The 22,183-nt window shown below is 36.5% G+C and overlaps 1 protein-coding gene across 1 annotated transcript; it reads left to right on the forward strand.

Moving 5' to 3' along the window:
• The first annotated feature begins 910 nt into the window (after nucleotides 1-910).
• LOC139121329 (F-box only protein 33-like) lies at nucleotides 911-8,474 on the forward strand. Its single transcript, XM_070686131.1, has 3 exons — nucleotides 911-1,308; nucleotides 4,718-5,394; nucleotides 8,091-8,474. Exons 1-3 carry the CDS (start codon nucleotides 935-937, stop codon nucleotides 8,333-8,335), a joined length of 1,296 nt encoding a protein of 431 aa, XP_070542232.1. The 5' UTR covers nucleotides 911-934; the 3' UTR covers nucleotides 8,336-8,474.
• The last annotated feature ends 13,709 nt before the right edge of the window (nucleotides 8,475-22,183 follow it).

Here is a 22,183-nt window from a genome sequence, read left to right on the forward strand (position 1 = left end):
GAATTATTTGCATTTCAAAAGCTTCCACCCCATCAAAAAGCCTTGTTTCAGTGTACCAAAACATTCTAATAATAAAGGTGATTCCCCGTGTTTTCATTCTCTGAATACAAGTACATGAGTTTTCTGTCATAGTAACTTCTTGTCTTGGTAAGTCTATAAGCTTAGGCTTGTTTCACAGCATCTTTTACCGGCAGAGTTGGAATGACACTGTCATCAAATCTTTAAGCTTACAATCTTCTAAGGAATGGGGTATCATTTTAGCGGGTCTATTATCTTTACGTGGACGGTTGAAGAATTTGCCGGTCCACCCCGGCTGTAATAAATGAACACTCCCTAAAGTGGTATGGCCGTGGCATTAATGCAATCAATGGAATTGAATACCACTTCATCGTTTACAGGTAGTCCTCTTCTGACTGAAAAAGCTCTTCCCTTTCAATCATAAGATTTTTCAACATTCCACTTTCCAGAATTATATGTGACATTCGACACCAATGGCTCGAATTACACATTTGTAGAAAATCTACATGTTCAGCTCGGTTGTTTTTGAACATGTTGCCTCATTATCAAGGTCGGCCGCATCCTATCGCACTGTTGTTTGGCAAACGGATTCCGTAAATAGTGCATTCCCAGGTGCGTCGCCTCTACCCCCAGCAAATGTTTTGGACTCTTTAGCTCTCGACGTAAATGTCTGTTTTGATCGCTGATCCATCATATACAATCGCCCCCGTGACTCAATAAGCAAAGTGACACATATCGTTTCAAAGTTTACCATCTTTACAACATTTCATGTAATTAATATTGTGTAAAAATAACAATTATCGATACGAAACTTGGGTACATCCTACGTGAGAGGTTGCCATATCAATAAGCTGACGTACACTATTCTAATTACAAAAAGCTAGGTAGTCCCAATGCAGTAATAGCGCAGTGTAAGATGGCGGTGTCCTCCACAGCAGACTGGAGTCGTCTCCCTTCCGTAATAATTGTGGACATTCTCGCAATTTTGCCTCTAAAAGACAGGCTAAATGCTTCTACAACATGTTCCAGATGGCGACAATGTTTATTCCACCCATCAATGTGGAGAAATATTGAGCTAAACCTCGACAACGAAGACGAATGTGCAAGGGCCAATTTCCTCTCCGCCAGGTGCGGCAATTTTGCGAGAAATTTCTGTCTTGAGTGGCCGGACGACTTCGCAGCAAGCAAAAATGCCCTCGCTGTGCTGCAGAGATTTGGTAGAAACAGAAACCTCACTAAATTTTGTTTGAATGTCTGTAATTCCGAATTTGACGACGAAACATTGGACGGGTGAGTATGTCCGCCATTTCGTGTTTACGTTTTCCCTTGTTGAAACGCGTCAGCCTTCACACAAAATTCGGAAAGCTGGCCCCGTGTAACTCTGGTTGTAAATGATGTTTTCATGGAACAGAGTTTACAAATTTGCGATTCATTTAATTTTTCATAAAGTTTGTTACTTTTAAACATCGTTTTCTAGTCAATTTCGGAAGGAAAATGCGCCATATGACCTTAACCTACGTCTATGATCAGTACACCTTGAATGTTGTAAATCGTTTGCGTAATGGCACGCACGTACGTCGTCTTTACGCAGTAAACAATATTATACGAAGTAGGCGTGGCCGTTTCTGTCTTTTTAGCGTATCTTGACTACGGACATGTTCTGCAGGGCTATTCTCTTGTGCCGTGGTAATGTAAAGGTTGAAAAACAGTGCAAGTTCTCCACTGTCCCAGAAAGTGTACTTCTCCCGCTGCAGGTTAAAACACAAGCGAGGCCGCCTCAGGCTCAGGGTAACTTCTTTGGTAACACGTGACTCGCCCACAGTGTTTCTACAGAGTGCATTTTGCGTCCATGTCGACTTTCTGTACAGCTGCACAATATACAAGTTTGAGATTTTTAAAAATCAACTTCTCCGTTGCATTTTTCACATTGTAAATTGAACATAGATGAAAAGATGTTGAAATATTCTTTCAAATCAAGAGGTTGAAGAATACTAGAGAATGTTTTGTACGCAGCATATACAGGAGGAACAATACATTGTACTGTAGTTTGTACATATTCTCTATGTACTGTCAGCAGATTGTAAATGTGTGTAGATTCTATAATTATGTGTAAACTTATTTCTATGTGTACCTTATTCCCAAATTATTCTTAAAGATTTGATAAATGACATGATAGCATAGTTTTGATTTTGCGTACCAGAGGTAAACCTAGAACTCTGCACAGGTAATTTGGAATCAAGGTTTGGAATGGCTTGTGTGTTGTAACAACAGATGGTGAAGAGTTTACAAAATTTCTTAGATCACATATTAACTTGACTGAAGAGAAGATAGTCTTTTGGCAATTTCACTCAACCCTTTCCCTGCTAGACTGTATCACTTCCCAATCAGCCAAGTCAATAAAAAGCAGTATGGAGCCAAAACCACATATATTTTCTCCCATGTGGCTTGGTCTGTTGTAGGAGCTTTAGTCTGTTAAAATCATGATTACTATATCTGTGCTTTCAGGAGCCTTCAAATGTTTATTTTTGTGTTAAAATACACCACATAGGACATGTTGTGCTTCACTAGTTTTAACCAACTTAACCTGATAGTGAAATATGAATTTGGCAGGATAAAGGTTAATATTGATATGTACATATTCTTGTTGTCACTTCTTTATAGCTATTAGATTTGCTAGGAAAGTTGTTTTTGCAACAAGGCATATACTGTCATCAATTCCACACAAACTGACCAGAAAATGTGCCATAGCTTTGGCTGATCTTATCTGAAAATACGTTGTACTGAACAGTTTGGACCAGAAATTTCTTTTTCTTTGATGCTATTTTGTAATTTTCTTTCCATAAATAATTTTGGTTTTCTCGTTATTTTAGGAGCTACCAAGTAATACCGGTAGTGAAAGGCAATCGCAAAAGTACATTCCTTCCACATGGGACAATTTTAAACGGGTTTATTTTAAGCTTACCTTTACATGACAGAATAATAGCTATCTTTATATAACAGAATTATATCTAACTTTTGGAGAATTGATATGAATGATTATTAGGTCATAAAGTTGCAGAATACATCTGTTGTTTCATACTATTTCACACAAACAATTATACTATTTGAACTTTTTAGCTCATGTGTACCAAAAGATATGAGCTATTGTCATACTACTCAGTTGATCAGTCTGTTAGTGACCATATGAGAAATATGCGGTAGTTCACGTTTTTTTAACCGTCAGATATTCCCTAATGAGGTGTAAGACATTTTACTATATGTGTAAAAATACTCAAAAAAAAAAAGTTAGGTGAATTTCAAAATATACTTTATAAGCACAGTGTTTAACTGCCTGACTGAGAGAAGAGGTAGCAATTTTTTGTAAATTTTCAAAGTATTGTACAGCCAGCCACACAGACTGTTATCAGAGAAAATAGGGCAACCAGGGACATCTAGCTTCGATTTTTCTGCCGATTAATGACACAACAAAATAAATTTACATGTTAACAGCTCAATAGAATATGATTGACAAATGAAGTATGTGTAAAACTTTATTTTATGGTAATTTCAATGCATTTTATGCTTTTACATCTAATGGTTTTTTGTATAAAATAGTGTGAAAAGATAAGTTTCATGTTTACTATCATTTTCAAATTAAGAACAAAAAACAAAAAGTTGTAAGAAAAGAAATTGATTGTGAAAGTCACTCTGTAGGTCTGCGTATGTACATGTATGCACGTGACGTGTTGTTTGCACATTTGTCTGCAACCAGTAGTACCAGAATCAAACCTACATGGATTACTTTGAAATGGCAAGAACTGATAAGTTTTATGTGGGCCTGGCATGCATTAGAAATGATCCAATTTTGGGCCGACTCGCAGCGATTTCGAAGCTGTTATCCAATTGGTTGGCAGAATCTTACCGTTATAATGAATAATACAAATAAACTCCCTAAGTTGCTGTGAATAGTGACAATCGACCAATCAGATATAACCTTGCAAACACGCTGCGAGTCAGCCGCCAATTTTACCTGAAGTGAAACAAGGTTGCGCCATAATTATACCCAATATAGAAAGGCCTATTACAGTTCATTGACTTGATTTTGCCACAGTGATTTCCCAGAAAGCCTTTAACAAAGTGTATCTGAAAGATATGCAAGTAGTGTTTGTCCATGATCATTGAATTCACTGTTCCAAGTTGAGCTTGCAGCACGTTAGATGGAAATGATTTTCATACATTATAGTTTTCTTGAATATTGGAGAGGTTTCTTCAGTCAATGAACTGACCAAATGTATTTAATATTTTCCACATATTGAGTTTTTGTGACATTTCGTAATATGTGTCAAAATTAAGTCACATGTAAGCTGCTCCCATGAACCCTCACATATTTTAATTGATTAAATCTGTCAAAAGTAAATAAAGATGAATTTCTGCAACAACAAAACTGTGTAAAAAAGATTGGGTCAAATTTGTGATAGAAATCAATTTTAAATTTGATTTCACAGTGTCTTCCCCCATATCTTATGATGTGCTTTACTGGTCTAGGTTTATTACCTAGCAACAGTTTATGCATGGTCAGTACTTAGAATTATGAACATCAATATCGATAAGTGGGAACGATCAATATTATTTTTGTCAGAGCCATGGAGATCTCCAGTATTGTAATATTCCCATTAACGTGCAAGCTTATATCATGTGTTGCAATTTTGTACAATTGCAGGTTTATCGACACAACAGAAGACATTTTGTTGAATTCCAAGAAGCTGAAGTATCTGTCGTTGGGATACATCCATGAGCTTTGCGATTCAGAGCTGTTGTATAGAATAGGTGACAACTGTGGTACATCTCTGACAACTCTTCATCTGGCCAGTCTCTTACCGGATGATTCCACCCCAGGTATTGAGCCACACTGCCTGCGGCCTTTCAAAAACCTGCAGGTGCTGAGCTTGAACTATGATGATCTTACCAGTGATCTGTTCTCAGTCCTCGCCCAACCACATCGGGTGAAATTGCAGCATCTCCTGGTCTTGGCAGATGGCCTAGAAAGTGACAAACCCAAGGTTTTGGACAGTATGTGGCAAGATCTTGTGGCGTACAACCCACAGATGAAAGTCATCCTCACGCTGCTGAGTGTACATCCATCAGAAATCATGAATATCTTCAGACCAAGCATGCCGTTGAGTACACTGAGGATCATGTACAGTGGCCCAATCCCAAGATCCACCATGGATTTCATATCTGCTTACAACAGCAAGACCCTGGAGGCTTTGTATTTACACGAGCATGTTGATTCTGATGAGCCGCCAAACTTGCTGTTCCCTGATGTCGAGGGAGTAGAAGATCCACTGGTAATGCTTGCTTGGAGATGCTACAAGCTGTCGTACCTGTCTATTATCGGTAATTTTTACGCTTGTATATTTATACTTTTCACTCATGTTCCACACTATATCACCACATACATGTATATCATGTCTATTGAAAGCAAAGTCCAAATATTCCTAACCATGACAAGTAGACAAGAAATTCAGAATAACTGTAGAACCCAAGTGCTCTTTTGTTAGACAGTCATTCTCCTCGAGCATTCATGCTGTCTGTCTCTGAGCATGTGGTCACACTGCACTAATAGGTATTACATAAATTATACTTGCCAGGGCCTTTAGACTCTTACTGAAACATATAAGTACTTTTTCTGAACAAAAAGGCACTCTGCTGGTCAATACATTACTTTTATGGCCATCCATGCGTGTCTTTGAGGAAACCATTCCTGTATTGCCAGTTCTCCCATTAAGACTACAAAAAGTTCATCCAGTATAAAAAGAAGACAGCATGAAATGAAAAGTATGTGTGCAAGTTTATCTCCTGAAGAAGATTTGCTTCTGTATTGAACATCATTTATGCTGGACATACTGTAACAAAATGGCCTTACATGTTTAAACATCCTTTGGATCTAATATGCAATGACTTCATTTGGTAGTAATAAATTGTCACCTAGGGATTCTCTAATGAACTAAGGCCAGCTGTGCCCAGATGAGGGACTTTTTGTCAAAGCTGTGAAATTATCAGTGTAGCATGTCAGACAATCTTTTCAGTGTATGACCGTGGTTATACATGTATATACGGTATGAATGAATATGATAACGTATTACTCATTGTTTGGTATGCCATGCTTCATGGTCAAAGAATGACATGAGTAGAATAAAATAGAACACATGTAAGAATATTGGTATTGGCACTGAGTTGTATTGTCAATGGAGTTGCAGTTATTGAAGACCAAATGATTTATGTTGGGAAAATTATGGTTGACTTATTTCCCTTCCTAGGCTTGGGTCAATTAGAGTTGTAAGTGTGATAGTTGGCAACAAGAACAATCCTTATCATGGTATTACATTCACTAGATATACAGGTTCCGCCAGTAGTATGCAGTTTTTGTAGCATTTGCAATAATTTAAATTATGTCAGTCAAGGTTATGATATTTGTTTTGACATTTTTACAGATATATAAAACCAAATAGTAATACAACAGCCATACCACAATTTGATATCCCCAAGGCCCAAGACTTGGTACATGTTGTACAGTGAAATCACAGCTTGTATTTATATTTGTCCTTAAAATTTCAAACATTCTCAGTTACAATAAAGCAAGGGAAAGTGACATTGTAGTCATATTTGAAACAGTTTAATTAGGGAATGACTTGGGGATGACTGTCATAGAAAATCTTCAGGAGGCCTTGAACAACTTCTCTGGATAAAAAAATTGGAATGATTTATTTCATTGGAACTTTATATAAAATATGCAGTTGGATGAATTTTAGAATTTGCAAGTGTGATGGTACAAATGAGATGAAGCATGCTACTTAATAGTTTTCAGGAGTTTTAGAGGTTTGATTTTAAGATAAGTTGGTTTGTTACAACTCGATACTCAAAAAATAGATACAGTCCAGTTTGCATAACAGAAGTACATTTGTTAAGGTTAACCAAAGTTCATATGTCACCATCAGGTCAAGTTATTTCAAACCAGAGAGGCACAACGGGTCAAATATGTTGCATTTTAACAAAACGTTGAATACTTGAAGGCCTGTGAATACTTAACTGTAAATATGATTTTTAATGACCAAACCTGTTGTAACTTGCCAAGCCAAGTACCGGTAGGTGAAAATACGTGTTAAGTAGATTTTTCTCAATATCGCTTTTCATTTACTTGGCACATGGGGGAAGTGATACTGGCCAGCAGCATTGGGTTTAATTAATCCTTCTTCTCTTATAGTGCTACTTCTCAGATACAAGGCTATCAGTGTGCCCTCAAATCTAACTGACAACATTTCTTAACTCTTTCTGTCAATTTTATAGTAACTTCTTGGAATTTTTTGCCTCGGCCAGAACCAGTACAACTAACATGTAAAATTTTCTTGCATGAAAGAGAACTTTAATCCAATAAAGTGGCATGTCAATAGGCATATTAAAATCCATCCCAATCAGTGCCTGATGCTAACAAATTATTAGCTTCCATTTTGCAAACACAGTAATGGGAGGTATATATCAATAGATCAATTATATGTTGGCTGCATGTACTATAAATGGATGGATGGCTGTAGGTATGTACATATTGTTTGTTGTGTGTATGTAGTATGTTCTAAGTATGTATGTATATGTGTGTATCTACGGTATGTAAGCATGAAAATGGCATAAACAAGTCCATCTTTGATATAACTATGATATAGGTGAATTTCATGTGATACCTGTAGTGTTTATGACTATGATCATGAAATAAGTTAGACAGTATGAAATAATAATAATAATCTTTATTTCAACTCGATAACCTTGGTAGGTGTATGCATCTTTTCACAAGGGTCGAGCACACAAAGAAAACTTATTTACAGCATAACCCAATGGAGCAATGAGGAGTAAAGGTGCCTTGCTCAAGGGCACAACACCGTGCTGGAGTCTCGAATTCACAATGCTCCGATAGTGAGTTTGCTACTCTTGACTCACCATCGTCCAATAGTAAGACTGGTAGCCTAACCAACTGCCCACGGTGTCCCCATTCCTAAGCCCCTAAATTGACTGGAAGTGTTTTTGATTTTTCTGTTTCATAGGGTATGAAGTCATGGATGAAAACCTAATAGCTATTGCAAGACTGCGCGGTCCCAAACTGAAGACATTTGAAGTCCTGTCTGACTACATTGTTGACCAAACAGCAGATGAAAACTACGGTGCAACAGAAGAACTAATCAAGCAGATATCACACAGCTTGGGCAAGACTTGGAGTCCTTTGGAGTCTGTGGAGGAACCGACTTTTCCAGCCATCTTGAAGTCCGATCTGCTGATTTCAGCAGACTAATCACACAAGAGAAGTATTCCTGCTGTGTTTCCAGTGAAGCTGAGAAGAAACGCAGACACAGAATATTGAAATGAAATAAGTAAACAAGTAATCACCAATGCATCTTGGAGGAGCATGCATCAGTTTAGAAGATATTCTACGGAAGAAACAAGCGCAAGGAAAAATAAGAAAACTGTGCAATTACAAAAATGAAGCACAAGAAGGGAAAAAAGTTGAAGAAACAACAAGATTACAAGAAACAGTATTGAAATTTCCACACGAGTGGTTTAATCAGTTTTCATAGTAGCATTTGTACACCATTAATTCTGTTTTTGGTTTGGCCGCAATGATGAAAAGTTGACTAATCAATAGCATTATGATCACGAGTCCAAAGAGGTACTGGAATATGATGGTAATGATGTTATTTAAAAGAAATTTTTGTTATCGTAATGTTCCATTTTTTTTGTCACCAGTAATGCGCTTTTTGCTACTTGGATCAATATTGTAAGCCCACTTGCCAGGTGCTACCAGAAAAGCTGATCAAGTATTAATGGTGTTAAGATGCCAAGTATTAATGGTGTTAAGATGCTACTATAGAGAAAAATACTAGAAAGAACTGAACCATGTGAAGTCAAAATATTCAAGCTGAAAACTGCCTGTTTGGCAGCCATGTTGAAGAGAGACGTTTACAACATTATGATAAAAAAGATTACAGACATTTACATCTCACTGCCTTTTGAGCGAATATAATCTTGTACAGTAAGATCTGATTATTTTTCAAAGAGAGGTTTTTGTCTGCTGTGCAGGCAGTGCATACTTAGGCTATATTTATTGTTGAAAACATGCCGGTGGCCGTAACCTTTGACCCAGCTGTCGAATACGAAATCAAGCAATGCCAAGAGTTCACAAGGGTGCAGCGAATGACATTGAGTTCAAGCATGCCAGTAACCATGTCAAAAGCTTTTTTGTGTTTCAGCATGGACTAATGTATTTCAAGCAATTGCTGCAATGTAGACAGCTCAGCAAAGCAAAGGAGATAAACACAGTATTTACATGGTTTAAGCCACTTTCTCTCCATTTCCCAGGGCTTTGACATGCCTGCCTAGAACGTCACACTATTCAGGCATTCTGAGATTGGAGATTAAGAGAAGGGAGTGATCTAAATTGTACTATATAGTTTATACCATCAGAAGTTTCGTTACTGTATAAAGTCCATCAATTTCCCTGTAAGATATTTTGAGTGTTCCGGTCACAGAGAACTGACCAGATATATAAGCAAGGTTTAAAAAAATAACATAAAAGACCTGTAAATATATTTTTATATATCAAATGAAAACCAAGTAGAAATGAACAGTATGTATATATGTAGTTACAAGAACCAGAATGACAATCAAGAGACTATTCGTGAGTTGTTTACAGTCAACAAAAACGACGTTGTTGAAGTACAAAAGAATGTTTGCAAAATGATCATCATGAAAAGATTTACAAACGTTCCAACATCAGTGGTATTTTCAGTAAGTGTTTCTAGCAGAGAGTCCAACCACTGCACAAATATTTATATACAGTACCTGCATGCTTCATGTATTATTAGTTAGTATATTTATGCGTAACCACTTATTTTCAAGTGTTTTTAAAAGTTTTGAAATTAGGTTTTAACTGTTTTACGTATGTGTGTACACACAGCACAAGGCATTGGATAACACTTGGCCTTGCTCCATTCACATTCCATCTACCTCATCACACACACCGCAAAGCTTTTTTATTCAAAATGGCAAAACGAGTCGTCATTCATTGGTGCTGTGAACTCCAATACTTGTGAGCAGTGAAAATATCTGCATGTGGAGCAATATGGGAGGATAGCATTTACATCTTATCTTTATATGACAGAGCTGCAGTTAAACATCCATTCTGTTTTCAGTGTGTTAGCCGAGGAACAACACCGAAGAGTACAGTTTTTGGCTTCATTTGTGCAGCCCCTCCAACAATTAGATAAACATTTCCAATACAGGCTCTTACAAGTTTTAGTTGGGATGTAATGTCAAAAAAAATAAAAATCTTTGTCACTGTAGTTGCAAAGATTGCACTTCAAGTGGACTTAAAAAGTAGATTAGAGTTTAGGAGTGCATTTGAAGAGTATTGAGGAGGCATGCCCAACATCTTACCAAAATATTTGAGCATTTTTCTAGGCCTTGAACACTCGTGCAATAACAAAACTGCATTCGTTTTTGAAGGAAGTTCCTTACAGAAATTTAACATAAAGTTGTCATCAGTAGCAGCGTTGATTTCCACCTGAAATATAGATTTGCCCCATTGCTCACCACTTGAGGCTGTTCCACATGATATAATTTTCAGTTCTGTGACGTTTAAGGCACCACACAAAGTCTCTACATATCTCCAGTTTTGTGCAAGTATTTACAGACTCGCATAGCAATTGATCCAGGATCTGGAGGTAGCTCATATCAGAATATTGACTATCACACCAAGATTTTGCAGGGAAAATCACAGTTTGTGCTGTATTCAAACATTTTTATCAGTGTTTTTTCCCCCCGTGTTCAACATTATTTACAATATATAATATGACTATATCAGAGAAGAGCATATACTTTGTGTGATAAATGTAAGCCATCAGGAATTGAAGTTGTCAGAAATTTGACAGTTGTAGCTTTAGATAAGTAGGTATTTACTCCATAATAGACATGTGGATTAATCATCAGGAGTAGAACAAATTTTACTCTAGTAAGAGCTGTCCAGGGGTACACTTCGGAACAAATGGGTGTGGATATGTTGACCAATACGTATTGCTGTCTGTGTAGGCATGTTCACACATAAATCGTCATTCTTATCCATGTATGATGTGTTAAGTTAGCAAAGGCAGGTTTAGTCTCGGAAGTTCAGAATGACTCTTTTCATATATACTAGCACTTCCACAGATCCAGTAAGTGCACTAGTTCAGATAGAGGATAATGTACGTCGTCAGGGTGGCTTGCTATGTTAGATACAATTGTTACTGTCAGTGGTGTTGTGCCTGACTTCCAAGTTGGTTCATTTGATGTGCAGACCAGAATTATATTCATATATCTTAGAGCTAGGCATGTCATATTTTTTTAGCCTTCTCATATATACATGTATTTCAAATATGTCAAGGGAATATATGGTAGGCAGTGGTAGATTTGTGATTTTGTCAATAAGGTGTTTTTACTTGCTGCACAATTCGTTTACAGTGTTGTTTGACTAAATTGCCAGGTGTAATAAGGTATTTTGGCGAGAAAAATTCAGCCACAGACAGTTGTGACTGTAATTTATTCAAGTGTTTATGATAAAGTATAGAACCTGTAAGTTGAGATTGTGAGTGTTAGCGTGTGTGTGTGTGTGTGCGCGCGCATATAATATGTTATCCATACTTAATATTAACTACAAAAGGGACCACTCATCACGAGGCTATTTCCAGATTTGAAAAACATTTACCCCATCTGCATAAAAAGTAGATGAAGTGAAAACGAAAGTGCAGAAATTGTACGATTTTAAAAGTCACTCCAAGTCCTTAAAATATTTTTAAACATTCCTAACCTTTGACCTTACAGCTGGATCAACCTAGTTCAACACCTTCAAGCAATCAGTCCGGTTTTATCCGGCATTACAATACAGGTGTGAGAGTTTACACTGTGGTGTTTCAGTGTTATATCTAACATCATGTTAAATGGTGCTCAAACTTGACCAGTGCAATACAACCAAACATCTGTAAACACCAAAGAATCCTACCTTGTACATCTGTAATATTCCACAGTGTTTTTGTACTTGTCAAAGGTTTCAATTCTTAAACAAAAATGATCAGCTCATGTGTTACGTGTACAATAGCGAAGATTCTTTTTTCATGTATGATATCACAACAATACCATAAGACTGATAGAACGACTTCAACATTGTACTAGTTGCCATTGTCAGTGCTTATCCGATATCAAATGTGAATATTGATGAACACAAATGTTAACAGTTGAAGTGTCTTTTTAAGGATTACAGACCCATTACGATAGAGGGGATTACTTTCACTTGTGTTACCAGATGTCGGGACAAAAAAACAATGTAGAGTTTGACTATGCAAATTGAAGAGAGAGTGCCAATTATGTGGAGAAATATTTTTGGCAAGTTTTTGTGGTTGTTTGAAATCTTGACAAACCATTCATGCCGGGTAATGGTGCCCTTAACCGAAAATCAAATACCAGAAAGGCCACGGATATTATCAAATTAACTTATTTTAAAAGTGCTTCCAGCTCTGGTCAATAGTCAGACAACTTGAACTCAAATCATGGTAGCAACATTGAAAGTACCAGCAGGAGTTTCTTGTTAGAGTTGTCAGTTCTGCTTTCTACTGCTTGTCATTGTCAAAATTTGTGCTACCCAGCTCACCACATGAATTTACAATTCTGTATCATACTTGACAGGACTTATCCACAGTTGTTTTGTTTTAAATTATTATGATTGGTAGAGTTGGAATCATTTAACACCCCCCCTCCCCCAACCACACATTTAAAATGAAGATTTATTAAACCAAGCTTTGATTGTAGGAGGAGGGATGTAGCATTCCATAGATAAGTTGTCCCCAGTGGTTCCACTCCGGAATAAAAAAGGACACATGGTCTTTTCCCTACTGAGTACACCAAAAAGATCAAGTGACGGTGGTACAAACAAATTCATGTGTACAAACACGTGTAGAAATACACTTGTTTCTACGGGCGTTTGTGTACATTATTTGTTTGTACCACGGTTCATTCGAATTGTGGGTTTAACCTGTTGCAAATAGGTACTCCAGGGATCCTTTGCACCACAGTAGAGAGTGATTTGAAAATGAAATATATGTACGTCTTTCTTTTTGTAGAATACAAAGTATTCGCTTTTGGTCAGTATATCTTATCTGCTTGCATTTTCAGTGTTCTGTTGACAGTGAAATTTTCAGTTTTTATTGATAGTCAAGTCCATGCAGATTTGTATTTGAAAAAAAAGATATTTAAAGAATGTAAACACACACACTCATACACCCACTCAAACATATACATACATACATACATACTCAAACACAACAGGTATTCTCCTTATCCCAAAATTGTATCAAGATGTTAAAAGTTTTCCACAATCCATCCATGTATTCCTGTGTTATTAGACATAATAGAGCAAGCTACTTGCGAGTCCTTGGCATCTTCTCCAGCCCCCCATTTATTGGGGATGGAGGAGGGTACTATAAAGAAGAAACCATAGATCATAGAATTTTTGTTCAATTTTGAAAGCACTGTCTTTGAGTCCATGTGATATCTGTATGCAATTGCCCGTCTGAATGTGGTTAAGACAAGACTATGCTTGTCCACCCAAATTTACAATGTTCCAAATTCTGCATTTCCCACTAATCACAGTGGTGAATATCACGCTCAGGACAACATTTTCCTCATTCAACACTACATCTATTCCAAAAAATCAGTTCTAGATTTGTGTATTTGGCATTTCCATTGACAGTCATTCCAGTATTCCAATACATTTTGTTTTAAGTCTGCCGTTTTAAAGGCAATAACTTACCCAATTCTGCATCATAAAACACACCGTTATCTTTAAAAACGGAAGTCTCTCGGACTTCCACATGAACACCTGATGTTCCTGCAGTCACCAAGCACTTTGTACCCAAAGCTATCTTCAGTTCATGTCTGTTAGTGGAGTATTACCGTAATACTCATTTGCACAAACTCTACCAATACATATAGTCTCGTCGTAGTACACCAAGTAGTGTAAATGTACTTTCAAAACTGTTGATATTGTATATTAACTGTGATATGGTGTTGGCCATAGGCTGACACTGTGTAGACTTTCCAATAGAAACAACCCAGGCTTAACCTGGCCCATCAAATTGCTTTTTTGTCTGTTTAACTAGCTGTGTGTATTAGAATGTAGATCATGTACTCCTTGTGTATGTTGTGTATATTTACTGTAGTTTAGTAGTTTGAACATCACAGTGGCCATAAGTTTATGAAGTATATATTTACTGATCATGACAGTTAATCTCAAAACTGATGTTTTTGTGTATTTGTGCTTTCTAGGCAGTGAAAACCAAGTGCTATTGTAATTCCAAACTTGTATCGTTCATATGCTTGACATACTCTGTTTTATATAGGCCAACCTGGGAATTATCCAACTCTTTAACATTTAACCTAAGTGTTCCATATTATTATGCTGAGCATAAAATCCAGGGGAGTAGCCTTGTTACTAATTGCAAAGGGCTGTAAAAACAAGATTGCAATATATCCATTGTGCTGTCAGCTTCCAGCATGCAATGCTTCTTATATTCATCATTTTCTCAGCATTATCTAAAGGTGGTCGAACTAATAATATACATTTACAATGTACCCTGGTAGACAGTGGAAGTCTATTACAGGTTGGCCAATAGTAATCAAGAGTTTGCTTAATTGACCAATCGGTAAACAGTACCTTATCTTATAGATATACTTTGCAGGTATTTCAATGCCTAGTCATCAATATCAGTGTAGTTTACATATTTGAAACCCTCTAATATAGGCAGGGTTGATCTGTAGTTTACAAGTTTGCCTGTTTGGCTCTATTGGTTTCTTATTTGGTGTGAAAATACGATGTGACACTGAATGCTTATCCCAACACTTTGCTCCATAAATTAGCATTTTAAAGTTCCATTATTCCAGTATTTACAAGTTCATCACATTCTATATTATACTTAATTGTTTTGTATTAGTTTCTACACAATAGCAGAGTATACCATAACGGTGGATATTTTTTTCCAGTTCCAGTGTTGTACCAAGCATGTAGTGAAGTTAAAATATCAGAAATTCACTGCTTCATATCCGTCCTCACAAAGACCATCTGGCATAGCTGTACTTGCCATCTCTGAATCAGTGACGACCTTTGACTTTTGTGACTACACAGAAATTGGGATAGTTGTGTGCTCCATACACAATGCAGACAAAATCCTTTGCTGTACGCTGTGATTGAGCATTCTATAGAAAGCACACAAATATTTGATAACCTCAACTGTATTAGCCTAGAATCTATTCGTCCGCTTGCCTCCATACCTCCGACCCACTTCCAAAGTGGGTCGGAGGTACGGAGGCAAGCAGACGAGTAGACTCTAGGCAGGCTACAACTGTATAGTAACGACCATTTTGCATGCATGATCAAAATGTAACTAAGACTCACAAATGCATTTTGATCTGAGATTCCCCACCTCTACTCAAACAAATCAAGTCCTTTATGGACCAGATTCAGCTGGCCAGCCTATGCCTAAAAGCAATATTCTACCTTCAGCTGAAAAGATAAAACACTTGGCAGTGCATGGCAGTCCAAATGAATTAGTCAAATTGCTGGTTTCCTGGCTTGAACCTGCAGCAGACGTTATAGTCTAGTGATCTCAATTTGGTAAAAAGCCAATTTATAAGGGTAAATAGCATTTCTGTCTCAGTGTTTGCCAAAGTAAATGGCTGTCATTTTCCAGTCACTGTCGACATGCATCAAGCTTTGTTAGATAGAAGCAGACTGTCTGGCATGGATTTTCTCAAAACTAATTCTCAGTAGAACGGATAAATTCCATCTGCTTGGATCAACATGATGCTTATCGCTGTCTGCATAATATCAAACTATTAAAACTCTGCTTGCATTTTGTAAGAGCACTGTACATGAATAGCTTAGTGTAATTAGATCACTCTGCTAATGTATCTGCTACAAAATGTGTGTATCTTTGTCTTTTTAAAATATCTTCTTTTATTTTTATCAGTATTTTAATTATGTTTCTTAGTCATACTGAATATGTCGGTAGCTATCATCAATATTGTTTGTTGTAGTATGCCTACCAGCAAATTCAGTAACGACATTGTATTTTAACTATTTCTGGTATTGGTAATTGAATATTTTTAAATATTGTTTTAAAATTTCACATCAGTACCTGCTATATATTATGTTCTGTTTTGTCATGAAGTGCACTGCTTTTAGTGGTCAATTAAATGGAAAAGACCCTATGTGGGTCAAAAAAGTGCTTGATATTTCCATGTTTAGTCATAATAAAGGATAACTGCTAATTGCACATCCTGTCCAGTGTAGTTGATATGTCTGCAGTGAATGGAGGAAAATTGTGTGCCTGAGCAGAATTTCTGTACTTCAAAGTCACAGTCTAACTTTTAATGAGAAATATTGTACTCCATCTGCAAAGGTGGTCCGTATGCAAGCATTTGCAATATTTTATAAAAGATCTCCAGAAGTATTATTTGCATGTAGATATTGTAAAGTTACCAAGAGCACGATGTGTATATGTTGCTGAGATTGTCCCAGTGCTTTGTAAACTTCATTCACTGCAATGAGAAATTTGAAAAGGTAGAAAATTGCTACCTGTGAGTATTTATGTAAAAGAATAGGTCGATTTCAAAGTTACGATAAGTATTCCAGAAGGAAAATGCTACCAGATCCCTTTGACGTAGTATGTGCCTCGAAAGTGAGACTTAAACTTTTGCTCAAGCTTTCCTGAATGAAACTTTCAACCATTCTCTTACCAAATCAACAATAAAAATCAGGGGTTACTGTGCAAATTTTGGAACTAGCAAAACAAATTACTCAACATTTCGTGACATTTCAAATTTAAATTGGCTGCAACTCCCATGTTAACACTATGGGGAAAATTAAATTTTGGATTTTCAAAATAATAAGACACAGTTTTTCTTTCTCCAAGAGCTTTAAAATGAGGACCCACAAGTGGTAGATCAGAAAAGAATTGTAGACATTTGAGAGTCTGTCTGTCCCCAAAGCGCATTCTACCTTTAAAAATTGTAAAAAGTTTGAAAAGCAACCTCAAGCAAAGAAAATTTAAGTCTGTAATTTTTCCATGGTCAACCCAGTGGTATTGTGCAATGAGGGCCCAAGTTTGAATTCATGTTAAAATTGAAGATGTGTGTGACTATTAAAGCCACATGGAAGATGATGTTTACATGTATGAAAATGTGAAAGAGGCTCCCTACCTCACTATCCAAAAGTTTGTGTTGCAGTAGTGTTTGTTTTGTTTCAGATACGTGTATAGTATGTGTGTTTTATTTGTTTTGTTTATATTTACATTGAAATTTTCCAAGTGCAATAGAAAGTCTCTCCTGGGTTTGCATCCGAACAAAGTGAAGGATAACTGAAAACCATTTTTGAAATTGACCTTTATTCAATGTGCGATCATATCTATGTTGCCACATTGTATTTGACTTCACTGATCACCATTAAGGCAGAATGCACCTTATTGTAAGACATTTGGATTCTCAAACTTTTACAGTACGTTTTCGCCTACCACTACCACTACCACTCGTTTTGAAGCTCATGGAGTAAATAAATGTTGCAGACTTACTTTTGTGAAAATCAAGAAAAATTAAATTTCGCCTCACAGAGCAATTAATGCAGAAATGGCAGATATTTTGAATTTCAAGTGATGGTATATATTTGGCAATTAGTTTCTGAAGTACCAATTTTTACACAGTGATACTTAACTTTTACTAGCTCCAATATGGCTATATATATATATATATATATATATATATATATATATATATATATATATATATATATATATATATATATATATATATATATATATATATATATGTGTGTGTATATATATATATAAATATATATATATATATGTGTGTCTGTGTGTATCTGTGTGTGGTGTGTGTGCACGTGTGCAGCCACCAATGGAACTGTTGGAGAAATTACCAGTCCATATGAATCGATCTATGTCTACATGTATGTCTGTCCACATAGAGGACCATTCCATAGCAAGGCAAATTTAGTCTGTTTCATGGAAGTCTCACAATTTATCCGTCAGTTGTTTGCTTGTTTGTTTTTGTTTACTTGTTGATATACTTATTACTAGAACAAATCATTTTCTACTAGCACCACAGGGTACACGGGCTTGTTGTTTATTTGTGTCTGTTTGTTTGTGTGTATGTTTGTGTTTGTTTATTTGTTATTTTTAATAAAATAACAGCGAAAAGCTGTTTTGTTAATATTTGTCAATAAAGAACAGTTTATTTGTTTGTTTATTTATTTATTTGTTTGTTTGTTTGTTGATACGTATTTCCGATGGTTAGGGTTAGGGTTAGGCTTAAGTTAGGGTTAGGGTTAGGGTTAGGGTAAGGCTTAAGTTAGGGTTAGGGTTAGTATATATAGAGGGAGTGAATAAGCCTAACCCTAACCCTAACCCTAACTTAAGCCTTACCCTAACCCTAACCCTAACCCTAACTTAAGCCTAACCCTAACCCTAACCATCGGAAATACGTATCAACAAACAAACAAACAAATAAATAAATAAATAAACAAATAAACTGCTCTTTATTGACAAATATTAACAAAACAGCTTTTCGCTGTTATTTTATTAAAAATAACAAATAAACAAACACAAACATACACACAAACAAACAAACACAAATAAACAACAAGCCCGTGTACCCTGTGCTAGCACCCAGTTCATGGAGGATTTTGAAAGGGGAATAAAAATTGAAGAGCATCTATCAAAGACAGCTAGGACTCAAAGTTACCATAACAGTTCATGTTTTACACTCTACAACAATTTTCTCCTTTCTAAACTTTCTAGTATAGGCATATCAGTTTACTCAGTGGAGGAGCTGTCTGCTGAGTTTGGTGCATTCCTTATCAGTCTTCTGACGATAAAACTCCCTTGTTTAGGTAAATGCCAGGTCATACAGCAATTAAATGCTCAGCTCAGCAAAGTTGCTGGGTAATTACCGAATTTGGTGTGACAATAACCCGTGTCTGCTGTAAATATGATAATTCATCAATGCTAATGATTAAAAACTATAATGTTTAACATATTTTGGGCAGAGCAACCTTTAACGTCAGATTATTTTATTGTGTGAAAGTGCATAGTAACGCTGCATTCACAAACACCTCGGCTTGGAAGGGGGAAGGGAATCCAAAAAAGTTCTCTGATTTTTTCAAATGCCTCCCCTAGCAAACTCAAAACACTTTCAAATGTCCCCTTAAAATAAAACTTACCTGATTTAGGAATGGACAGATTTTTCCATCTTTGTGTTTGTTTCTATTCTTGGGAAGGAGGGCGCTGTTGTGACACATCTTAATTTTCTTCCAGAAAAACTTTATCATGTAAAACAGCCAAAAAAAGTTTTGAAATAGGATGACTAACCTCACCTGTCAGGAAAACTGAATATAAATAATGTGATTATATAATAAGGCTGTATCGAATTTTGCAAAACATACTTTGTTCTATTCTGCAAACACTATCAGCAACAATAACAATAATAATAATAATAATAACAATAATAATACAACAACAACAACAACAACAACAAATTTACTGAGTCCAAATATATTTTTACTTTTCTTCATTTTTTAAATATTTAATCATCATCACCATCATCATCATTACCATCATCATCATCATCATCATCATCATTGGAGATTGAGGGCCCTGTGATTGACAGTATTATTTTATCTTTAATTCATGTCTATTGTATGATCAAAGCTATGCCTACAAGATGACGTTTAAAACCCCACTCAAAAATAATATTTTAGAATTAGTTATTTGGTAGGTGGCAGGGCGACAAGCCCGGTAGAACAAATTAGTGAAGGGGATTAGGGAGGGCAATTAAGGGATGTGGACTGTTTTCTCTGAATTAGTAAACATAAGTCGCGGTTACACATGTATTTTTTTAAACCTGAGGGGATCCGATAAGTCGCTCTGTAAATATTCCTTATCAGCAATCTAAGCGATCTTACGTTTACACGTCAATCAACAAGGTATAAATTTAGATCGGGTCAAGCATCCTCAGCGGTATTCACTGGACCAGAGAACAATCGCTAGCTCGCAGTGGCGGACACAAACATCTGGCAGCTGCTATCTACATAGCCCTGCATACGATGCTGTGTGTTCCCCTGCGTTTTAAGGCCTCCCACCAAATGTGGTGGAAGGCCGTAAAACGCCGAGAACACACAGCATTGTACGCAGGACTACTGTCTACACTCTTTTTTTCATCTCGGGAGGGACCGTGTTTCAATCAACCGATCGAGACACCTTTGGCGAAGACATTTACAAGAAGAAGAGAATTTTGATGGCCTCACTCCGCCTGATGTCAATATTCATTCCAGAAAGATCGATGAGTCGCCATTGAAGAAAACAAGCAAGCTTATGTTTCCTTTTCCTGTGTCTGATCATGAATCCTGCACTGCACCCATGTATCGGTCGATATGGACAAACACACAAACAAAACACTATCGTACTCATTAAAATAAACTTCCCTACACCTATTCTAAACGAAACAAACACAATCGTAACACTAACAATTGGATAGTATCGTGGGAATTTAGTTCTTTGTTAGTTCGGTGTTGTCTGGTCACATGTCCAACTGACACAGGTTTAAATTTAATCCAGTGTCAGCTCCGGAGTAAACACCCACGTGTAAACCCCACTATAACGTGAGGGTAAAGCACAGGCGGCCCAGACACTATTAATAAGTTTATCATTGAGTTTTTCTCAGTTTTCTCTGTCAGTTCCTCTCCTTTTCTTCATGCTCTGACTGATCGTAGTAAATAAGATAAATGACTATACAGCCTAACCTAGCCTCTTGACTCTTTTATTTATTTTACACCCCATTACAAGGACGTTTATCCCTCATATACACAGCTTGTAATTAATTAGTCAACACAACTAATTATGCTGATCTGTGGACTTATCAGGGATTTTATGGGTTGGTCAACATCACGAAAGATAGGAAAGTTACATCTCTATCTTTCAAATGTTGACCAACCCTTGATAAGTCCACGGATTAGCATAATTAGTTGTGTTGACTAATTAATTACAAGTGTATATGAGAGAAACTGACAACTTCATTTGTCACAAACAAATTCAGATATCTTTTAAACTTGGCACAATATACTTTTGTGAAACGCAGTTTTGTTAGTTTGTATGAATCATGACTGTGTTATTGAATAAAAGACAACTACAGGGACGTCAGCCACCTTTCATGCAGAGAAATTTCTTACGCTACAATGAAATTTGCTGAATCTTTTTTACAAATCGTAATCCATTTTCAACAAGTCATCGTTGATGACACAGTCCCACTTGTTAATGGGTAGTACTTTGATTACAGGTCCTCAGAGAGGATAGAGTCCTCTTCATTAGGTCTGTGATAAAAATACTTTTGAATAAATTCGCTTGTACATGTCTGAGCTGTAGTTCAGGACATAAAAAAATCGTAATAAAATGGCCACATGGCGGCCTTATTGGATCGTATCACAGAACAAATCTATGCGCATATGTATGACAGACATCCAGCTCTATGGGTTTGCTCAGAATTAGATATACGCATAATTAATGAGGTACAGTATGAAGCATCATAAGGTCTCCCATCATACCATATATGAAGGGTGTACCACTTGTGGTTACTGAGCTATGGACAAACATGTATATTTGAGGTCAAAGGTCATCGAGGTCATGTGACATTTTGTCAAAATAATTGTATTGCTAAGTTATCCCTATATACCAAAAATCAGACCTCTAGCTCTATTGACTCGCTCAAAATTAGATATGTGCATAATTGATGAGGTACAATATGTGGCGTCATAAGCTGTCCCATCATACCATATATGAAGGGTGTAGTGTAGCACTTGTGGTTACTGAGTTATAGATAAACATGTATATTTGAGGTCAAAGGTCACCAAGGTCACATGACATTTTGTCAAAAAAATTGTATTGCTAAGTTATCCCTATATACCAAAAATCAGACCTCTAGCTCTATTGGCTTGCTCAAAATTAGATATGTGCATAATTAATGAGGTACAATATGTGGCGTCATAAGCTGTGCC

This window comes from Ptychodera flava, chromosome 21 (genome assembly GCF_041260155.1).
Source record: "Ptychodera flava strain L36383 chromosome 21, AS_Pfla_20210202, whole genome shotgun sequence".
NCBI lineage: Eukaryota > Metazoa > Hemichordata > Enteropneusta > Ptychoderidae > Ptychodera > Ptychodera flava.